Source organism: Cynara cardunculus (genome assembly GCF_001531365.2).
Source record: "Cynara cardunculus var. scolymus isolate 2C chromosome LG 13, CcrdV1, whole genome shotgun sequence".
NCBI lineage: Eukaryota > Viridiplantae > Streptophyta > Magnoliopsida > Asterales > Asteraceae > Cynara > Cynara cardunculus.
In genome coordinates this window covers 39,286,215-39,296,460 of record NC_037540.1, presented here as the reverse complement: position 1 = coordinate 39,296,460, position 10,246 = coordinate 39,286,215, and the positions used below count along the sequence as shown (strand labels likewise).

General features: G+C 37.6%; 1 protein-coding gene across 1 annotated transcript; it reads right to left on the bottom strand.

The window, feature by feature from the left end:
* Positions 1-7,721: 7,721 nt before the first annotated feature.
* Positions 7,722-10,038, bottom strand: LOC112525040. The gene is made up of 5 exons (XM_025134982.1): positions 9,669-10,038; positions 9,174-9,523; positions 8,648-8,706; positions 8,085-8,261; positions 7,722-7,989 (listed from the first exon to the last, which is right to left on the bottom strand). Exons 1-5 carry the CDS (start codon positions 10,036-10,038, stop codon positions 7,722-7,724), a joined length of 1,224 nt encoding a protein of 407 aa, XP_024990750.1.
* Between the last annotated feature and the right edge of the window lie 208 nt (positions 10,039-10,246).

Sequence of the window (10,246 nt, the reverse complement as noted above, 5' to 3'; positions counted from 1 at the left end):
AAATTTGGAGGCTAAACATGGCCTCACTTAAATGTTGCCAACACTCCCCTCCCAGGGCTCGAACTCGGGTTCATGACTATGCTATGCCCAAGCCTTTACCACTAGGCTGGAAGGTCTTTGACATCTTACCCGAGTTTTTGAATAACAAAAAATCGAAACAATAACATATATTGATGCAATACACCTATTTCTTTTGCTTCTGGTTTCTATTGGATTTATCGGTCAATAACCCATATAGTCTTTGATGACTATTTACGGTTAGTCGAAAATTTGGATGCATGGAACATGTATTTTTTCTAAATATGGTATATTTTTAAACTATTTCGTTCTATAGTTCTATTCGGTACATTGTATTACTGATCTATAATACTTTATGACACAGCTATCCATAGGGTAATAATTTATGGGACTCCCTATACTCTCAACTTAATGATGCGTTACCAAAACGCAAAAAAACTCACGTTAAAAAACATGAGTCGTCTGAACGCAAATGCAGATACACGTTATCTGGATTCGTGTCTGTGTTTCAGTAACTTTTAATTAATTGTTTACTAAACGTAAAATAATGAAGTTGTATTTAAATTAAATTGTTTACTAACTATAAAATAAATAAAATGTAGACATGGATATTGGAATCATTCCCACATGCTTCATTTTCTTATGGTTTTACGGACCGATGTAGTCATCCCTAGGGCATGTGCCTGATAACGCACGAAACAATTATTGTGGCATAATTGTCTTAGATACATACTGTCGATGATATCGAGAATGTGAGTGTGACCAACTTATCTCGAATAATTTACTTTATTAACTGTAACTAAATACTTAAATGAATATATTATGTAGGAGGGCTTATGTAACGCCCCGACCCACACATTGCATGTAACACATATTTCATACCAAAGAAATACATATTCATATACATCTGGGTCCCTTAGTACAAGATTCAGTCATGACCAAATACAAGGTCCAAAAATTCAAAATACAATCTTGTACTAAACAACAAAACTAATCATCAAAAGCAATTCTGCAGCCGAATGCATATAAGAAAAGCATTAAATCCTTTCCTTTCCTTTACCTTCTACACCTCCTGCAATACACATTTTAAAATCACAAAACGAGGGTTAGACTGAATAGTTTAGTGAGTTACCCTAATCATGTAATTGCAGGGTGAAAGATCACCAAAACCTTTATAAAATCAATTATTCATATATATAACAAATATATGAATACACAAGAATAAAATACCAGATCATTTTCCACTTTTCAAGCTATCACTTAGCTATTCAAATCTCATACCTTGAACCAATCAGGTTCCATACAATGCCACTTTTTAAGCCTTTTATTATCAAATGAGGTTTAACAAAGCTTCAGGCCAAACATGTTCTTTTCTCCTTAATAACATCCAATCTATGATTTCCAATTAAGAACATTGATCCTAAATTCTTAAATCACAAAGAAATAAAGATTCCAGACCTTGGTAGTCTTAAATGATATAATAGAAAGTGTTATATAATATCACACACACAGACAATGCCACCTTATATCAAATGTACATCTTTCCTTGATATGCCACCCTTATATCAAACGGACACCTCTCCTTGATATGCCACCTTTATATCAAACGGACACCTCTCCTTGATATGCCACCCTTATATCAAATGGACACCTCTCCTTGATATGCCACCCTTATCACTTCATCAAAACATTTATAAAATAATTCTGAATAGACCGCAGTCATTAGAATTGTTATCAGTCTGAAAACATTTATATCAAAACTTCATTTTTAAGTTAAAATAACAATTTCTTTTAAAAACCCAAAATATCATCACAAATCCGGTCAACAAGTCCGGTCAACAAATCCGGTCAACAATCATCCGGTTAACAAATCCGGTCAACAACCGTTTGGTTTAAAACACTTGGAATACAATACACTTTGTCCGGACATCTAATCCGGTCAATACATTGAACGGTTTACACTTAGAACAAATTCACATTTTGAACGGATAACAAATCCGGACAATAGTCCGTTCAAGACTCGTCCGGTTTAAGACTAAACCGCTCAACACACAACCGGTTTACCAACTCCGGACAACAAATCACTCATGGCTTGTCCGGTTTAAACTAGTCCGATCAATAAGCCGCTCAAGGCTTATCCGGTTTAAGAACAATCCGGTCAATAAACCGCCTAAGGCTTGTCCAGTTTAAATGCTTATCCGGTCACTCTTTGTCCGGATAAACACTTAGACATAATAATCATGGTTTCTTTTCAAATATGAACAATACGAAGAATGCAATTGAAACCAGTAGAATTATTATGCAAAAAGGTTTAGAAACCACTCACCTCAAAAGCTTTTGACACCAAAATGCTTGAAATCAACTCTTTGAAATCCAACACTTGCAATCCGGCCAACACTCTTTTTTTAAAACACTCTATCTTCTCAAAAAAATAGCAGGGAAAGGTAAATGAAAGAGACTCACCCCTTTATACTTTCCAAATAGGGAAGGTCGGCTAAACCGCATTCCCTTCTCCTTCCACCTGATGTATTAACCCACATGCACACACATACATATGCATGCATAACATCATGCACAAATAATTATATAAATATATACCCAAATATTCTATATATATATACACACACACACACACACATATATATATATACATATCAAATTAATACACAAATTCTCATACCGGTATGTACCAAATATATCAATTTATCATGCTATCACGTAATTATTAAATCAAATAATCACGTATTAATTACCTTGGGTAATAACCAGGATCCGGTTATTACAGCTTGCTCCCACATACTATGCTAACACCTACTGACATGGAGCTACAATGTCCATGATGGAGGTCAAGTTCTCGCTATTTTCAGAGGTTTGCAAAGAAATAGACCGGTGCATCGAGTTCGTCGACGCCTCAATCATCTGATGATTTGACGGAATATATTGAACAACTGAATCGAAATATTCATGAGACTATTGAACTTGTTCACAACGGGTCGATCGATCCAATGGTTGCTCAAGCGCACATAAAAAAACCTACCAGAGCAAATTCAACGCTCAAATGATGCCATGAAGATATATATTTTTAAAATTTACTTATATATTATTGGACATGATTTAAATATTCAATAGTTTCAGGTGCCTGGGCAGTCTCAACATTTTCAACAGCCCGAACAGTATCAACAATTTCAACAGCCTGAAATCAATCAAGGCTTTGAACATGAAAATAATTTCTATCAACCGAATAAAACCCCTATAGATGATGATTGTTATGAATCAAATTTTAGTTTTGAACAAAATTATGTTGATAACAATGCATCGTACATGATACCAGAGCAGACGCTACCTTTGCACGAGAAATGCATCAGACACCCGGGTCCGATGGTCAGATATTCGTATATGTCGTTACCGGATTCAACACCTACGGACAAGACCCCCAATGTGAACCATGGGGTATGCCCTATTGGAGGACGGTTGGTTCGATATAATTGTAAGTAATATTTATTCTTTTTATTTACGATAAGGTTTATTTACTAGTTATTGTTTTCTTTTTCTGAGTCAAGTGTTTTTTAACAACATGTTGATACGTGGGCACATTTGCTGATGAAAGAGAGACTTGAGGGGTTACAACGTACTATATTCTGGTCCCATGCATTATAGTTCATCTCACAACCCGGACTACAATTTCTTAATTTGATATATGGCACAAAATATACTATCCACCTTGTTTTTTAGCTGAAGAGGTAAGAAATAGTTAATATATGAAGCATTTCCAAATAAATATTGATTTATAATGATCAATTAATTTTTTTTGTAGGTCATCACCTCGATTCATGTACACTGATGTCATTGGGTTACGACGGTTCTAGATCTAGAGACGTGGGTGTTCCGCATATATAATAGCATGATCGGCCCAACTCTTTAGCTGGTTGTCTACAAACAATTGAACTTTTGAGATGTAATCTCCCAAAATACTTACATAAGATAAATTTTTGGCGTAAAAGAAGAAGATATATGTGCTTCAAGACTGGAAGCTTAGCCACGTTTATATTCCAACGTCCCTCAACAAGCACCAAAATCGGGAGATTGTGGCGCTTTTGCTTGTTGGTTTATGGCAGAAATCATGGCAACTGGTGATATAAATTATAGTCATAGTTACCCTGCTTACGACCTTAAGATTCTTAAGAGAACATCTAGGATGTATCTTGTTAATGAGTTCTACAAAAACCGTATTCGGTAATATATGAGAAAGTTGTGTATTGCGTATAAAGTTGTACTTTTCGTTACATTTATCTGTACATTTATCTAGTCACGAAACAATAAATATAACATAATTCAAAACTGTAAACACAACATGATCATAAAATACCTAATAAAAATTTGTCAGCTCGGGATTGAGTTGTCACCTTGGTATTGAGTTGTCACCTCGGTAATTTGGTATATATACCTCCCATAATCTAAGAAAAAAATACAATAATCAAACAATCAAACTCTCTCTACCAAGCATCATCGTCATCGTCATCGTTATGGCTAGAAATGCATCATCGTCAAACCCTCCGTCTTTTCAAATAATGCCTACCAGGATGAAACGATCCATTGAAACAATCGAAGCTGAAATCAAAGAGATATTTGACAAATGACGTAGTAACAAGGCATTGCAGGATCAAATCCTCCAAGGGATCAAAGAGAAGAAGAAAACAATAAAGCAACTACAAAAACATATTCAAGCTGATAATGATTGTGCCACTGAACTCGGTCAAACATTTGAAATAATACAAGACTTGCTTGATGAAAAACATTTCTGGATTGCTGAGTGTAAAACACTTTATCTAGATGAGAATTAAAGTATATGTTTAGTTTTGTTTCACGTCGTATACTTATGTTGTTGTTTTCGAGCAGGGCAATTTAGTTATAGTTGATGTTTATGTTTTGAAAGTCTACTTTACATTTAATTTATAAAAACTCGACATGCAAAATATCCAAAAAAACACATATGCAATATAGTAATTTAATTTTTAATAAAACACACAAATGAAACATAGTCACCTATTAGGTTTATTTAAATCAAATTTGTGCACAGTTGATTTTTTCATGCTACCGGATGTCCTCCTAGCTGCTCTCATAGTCTCTTCATCTGTTGGTAATGTACTTGGACAATCGCGACGATTATGTCCTTTTTGACCGCATCTTCTACATTGTTTCTCGTATTTGACCTCTCCTTGGGAAGGAATGCATTCGCGGATACCTTGTCGATTTACTCGTTTTTATCCACAAGAGGTGGTTTCACGGTCATATATTCAAGGGGATATTCCCATGCCGCAGGAGGATTAACAAGATTTAGTACCTCCAAGTATGTAGCTGGATAAATTTGCGTTGTAGTATTTTGTCGCCTAAAAATTCGTTTATGTCATTCCAGTCCTCCTACAAACTGCTATCACATGACCACATGGTAAACCAGACAGTTGCCATTGCCTACAACTTTAAGTCTACTGCTGTAGATCAACAACACCATTCCTATGGCCATCTCTTACTTCAAACACGGTGCTTGTAACATTGTGTGTTGTTCATGTTGCACTTTTGTTAATTCTTTTAATCACTTTTTTTTATGCCCAAGGGGCAAGCTCCTGTTCAAGAAGAAGAGAGTGGTAAAGAAGACATAAGTAACGCTGCAAGACAAATTAAGCAAGCTAAAGAGGATGGGTTGGTCGGAGTTTCATTAGTCAACATTATTTCTTCTACAAGCATGAATAAGAGGATGGAAAAAACCCTTATTAGGGAAGTCATTAATTTGTCCCTTTTAAGGAATATGGTGTTGGTTGAAAAAACAAATGGATCAATTTGTGTATGTGTTTTGCACGATAAAGAAGAACACAGTGAGTAAGAAATGGAAACTTGAATTTTCTGTAAAGACTTCTTCAATTCAAAAATGAAAGGAAAATGATTACAATACGTGGGAAATTATAGGAAGCTACTACTTCTTCTTCAAACCTTGGAAAGGAAATGATTAAATAGGAACAAATACATGACTAAAGAAAACTAGATAATGGGAGAAAATGTTGCCACGACTTTCTCCATGAAGCTGACTTCTTCCAGCTGATCTCTAAAAAACTAGAACTCCTCCAACATGCCAAAATACTTGGTCATGCATGAGACTTGGGTTGGTTTCAGACTAGGTTGACCTGCCTGAGTCCGGTTTACACTCCACATTCTCCCCTTTAAACCGGATTAAGCTCGATGTCCGTCACGCCGAGCATGTTTCGCATTTCAATATACTTCACTTGCGCCAATGCTTAGGTAAAGATGTCCGCTCGTTGATCCTTCTAGATGACATGTTCCACTATGATTTGCCCGCATTTAACACATTCTCGTATGAAATATAACTTGATGTTGATGTGTTTGCTTCATCCGTGAAATACAAGATTCTTCATAAGGGCAATTGCAGATTTGTTTTCAACATACAAAGTGGCTGGTAACATATTACAACCTGTTAGTTCTTTCACGAGATTTGCAAGCCATGTGGCTTGGCATGTTGCACCTGTTGCTGCAATGAACTCGGCTTCACATAAAGATAATGCAACAGTCTTCTGGTTTTTAGACTGCCATGTGATCGTGTTCCGGCCAAAGTAAAAAATCATCCCAGTCGTACTTTTGTTGTTGACTGTATCGCCACCAAGATCACTGTCCGTGAAGCCGACCAGATGTTCAAATTCTCGACCTTTTCTATAATTAAGTCCTTAATTGAGGGTACCTTTCACATACCTCAAGATGTGTTTTACAACTTGGAAGTGCAAATTCACCAATCTTTCAATGAAACAACTTGCAATTCTAACTGAAAAAGACAAGTTCGGGCGAGTACGGGTCAGGTACCTCAAGCATTCCACCATTTTCCTATATTCGGTGGCATCGACTTCTTCACATCTTTCATCTTTTGTAACTTTTTTCTTTGACTCTATGGGGGACTTGGCTGGGTTGCAATCTTATATTCCAAATTGCTCTAAAATTCTTGTTGCATAACCTGTTTGTCACAAGGTTATTCCCCACTTGGATTGTTACACTTCAATCCCAAGGTAGTAAGCAAGTAATCCCAGATCACTTATCTCAAATTCTTTCTTCATTTGTTCTTTGAATCTCATAACATCTTCATTGTTTGACCCGGTGATTATTAAGTCATCTACCGAAAATGAGTTTTCGTTTTTGAGTTTCTTGTGTAAGATGTTGAGTCTTAATCACATTTTCAGAAACGGAGACCTTCATGCTTTTATCCAAACGTACATTCCAAGCTCGAGGTGCTTTTCATAGACCATAAAGTGCCTTGAACAACTTGAGCACTTTATGACTTTGTTTCTAATCAACATATCCTTCTGGTTGGTGACGTAGACCTCTTCCTCGATATCTCCATTTAGAAAAGCATATTTGACACCGAGATGGTGGACAACCCACCCATGTTGAGCCTCCAAGGCGAGGATTAGTCTCATGGTATCAAGTCTGGCAACCAGTGCGAAAACCTCGTCAAAATCAACCCCTTGTCTTTGTATAAATCTTTCTGCGATGAGTCGATCTTTGTGTTTCACCATCTTTCCCACACCGTCTTTGTTTTTCTTATAGACCCACTTCAAACCGATTGCTTTATGACCCGGTGGCAAGTCGGTAAGTTTCCACGTCTTGTTCTTTTCGATTACATCAAACTCTAACTGCATAGCTTCCCGCTATTCTCTAAAATTCACTGTCTCTTTAAAAGTTGATGGTTGATCCACATCAATCATCATTAGCTCCTCAGGGTCAAGAGTCATATTCTTGGCGTATTTATAAACATCAGCTAATGAATGAAGTCCTTGAGGTCCAATTTCGGTTGACGAGCTGTTGGCAAATGAAGGAGATGATGAAATCGGCTCAAGGGCAATAGAATTAGAAACTGAGTCTTCATGTACAGCCTCTAAATGGGGCTGTCCAGACTTAGTAGCTTCGGTTACGGGGCTTCCAAATTGATGCAATGTTAGTTCAGGGTTATTTTGTGGTGATTTGAATGAAAATTTTGGTTGAGGTTGGACTACAATAAACATATTGGTTACTGTTTTTGGTTCCTCCGTTTCTTTGGACCAGTTTCATCCTTCTTTTTCCTCAAACACATCACAAGCAACCCGTAGTTCCCATCTTGTGGATCAAATAAACGGTTGCCTTTCGTTTCATCTTTGACACCAAAATAGACCATCTTTTTGCTTCGATCATCAAGTTTTTTAAATGGCAACCTACATTTTTAGCAAAAGCAACAGACCAAAGCTTTAGATGTCCAAGATTTGGTTTCTTACTATACCATGCTTCGTTTGGAGTAATGTCGGGAAGTGATTTGGTGGGCAACCGATTGAGAAGGTAGACTGCATGTTTGATAGCTTCTCCCCAAAACTCTCATGGTACATTTTTCCATTTAAGAAGACTCCTTGCCATCTCCATTATGGTTCGATTTTTCCGTTCGCCAACTCCGTTTTGGTGGGGTGACTAAGATGTTGTCAAGTGCCTTGCAATATCATTTTCATCACAGAACTTTTTGAAGCCTTTTGACGTGAACTCTCCCCCTCTATCCATATGGAGTGTTTTTATTTTGAAACCCGCATTCTCATATATTTTCGTCTTGAACCATTTAAATGCATCCAAGGCTTCGAATTTTGGGAGAGCATATAAACCCACGACCACCGACTAAAATCATCCACCAAAAGCAGAACATACTGCCTCCGATTTATGTGGGTGTGATTGGACCATACAAGTCCGCATGTACAAATTGGAGTGGTTTTTGAGCCCGAAAAACTGCTTGATTCGGGTAAGGCATTTGGGTTTGTTTTGCAAGGACACACTCTTCACATACTCGATTTGGGTGTTCGATTAAAGGGACACACCTGCCATATTTTCTCGACAATTCTTTTTAAAGAATGAAAGTTAACATCGTCTAGTCTTGAGTGCCAGACCCAAGCCGGTTCATCTTGTGTTGATAACAAACAAGTCAGGCCTGTTTTCAAAAGGGTTTTATACAACCGGCTTGGGGATCTTTTGACCCTCAAAAGAAGGTTGTTTTTTCTGTCGAATAAGTTCAACCATCCACGACTTCCCTCCTCTGCCATTTGTCCAAGACTAATTATATTGTTTTTCAAGTTAGGGATGAAATATACCTCATTTAGAAGTTGTTGATCACTTTTCTTGCAATCGAATAAAATTGATCCCTTCCCCATAATCGTTACCGTTAAGCCATCCCTAAACCTCACTTGGTCCGAAATCATTTCGTCTAGCTCATGGAACTTTAAACAATCTCCCATCATGTGGTTGCTCGCACCGTTGTCGAGAAACCAAACATTGGATTCAACTCGAAGTTCGCCGGACATAAGAAGATTAACTGAAATCTTCTCCTCTAGGAAGACTTTGTTGGGTTCCTCCTCACTGGTAATAGCCATCATCAAAGCGACTTCTTCATCTTCAGTTTGAGTGAGGTTTGCCTCATCACCATGCCTCTTATTTGGGCATTCTAATGCATAATGGCCAAATTTCTCATAAGTGAAACACTTGATTATGCTTTTATCCCTTTGGAGAGGTCTATATTCGTTCTGGTTTACAGTGATTTCATGATCACTTCCTCGACCATGTCCACGACCTTGGTCTCATCCCCTTGCCACGACCACGTCCACATAATCCTCTTCTTCCCCTTGGAGCATTCAAAAAGTCTTTCTCATCGGTTCGCTTGGACCATGATGACCACTCGACATGAATGAGCAATAGTGAAGGTTCTCCTTCTCGATCTCCAAAGCCCCGTAGCCTTTCTTCATGGGTCTTAAGCCTACCCATAACTTCTGCCACCGTCATGTTCTTCAAGTCTCCAAATTGTTTAATTGACGACAATATTAGCATAAATCGTTCCAGAACGGCCCATAAAAACTTCTTCACCATTTTGATTTCTTTAACCTTTTCACTTAGAGATCGAATACCGGTCACAATTGTGTTCAATCTCAAAGCGAAATCGTCCACCGATTCACCATCTTTCATCCGGATTACCTCGAAGTCACTTTTCAAGGTCTATACTTTTGGCTTCCTTTATCCGTTCAGCTACCATGTGCATTGTTCAAAGCGTCTCCCACGCTTCTTTGGCCGTGTCCTTCTCGGCTAACATCATTAGCACATCCCCCGGAACTGCTTGGTAGATTACAGCCAAGGCCATCAGGTCTTGTTGTTACTCAACATCAGTGCTTTGAGT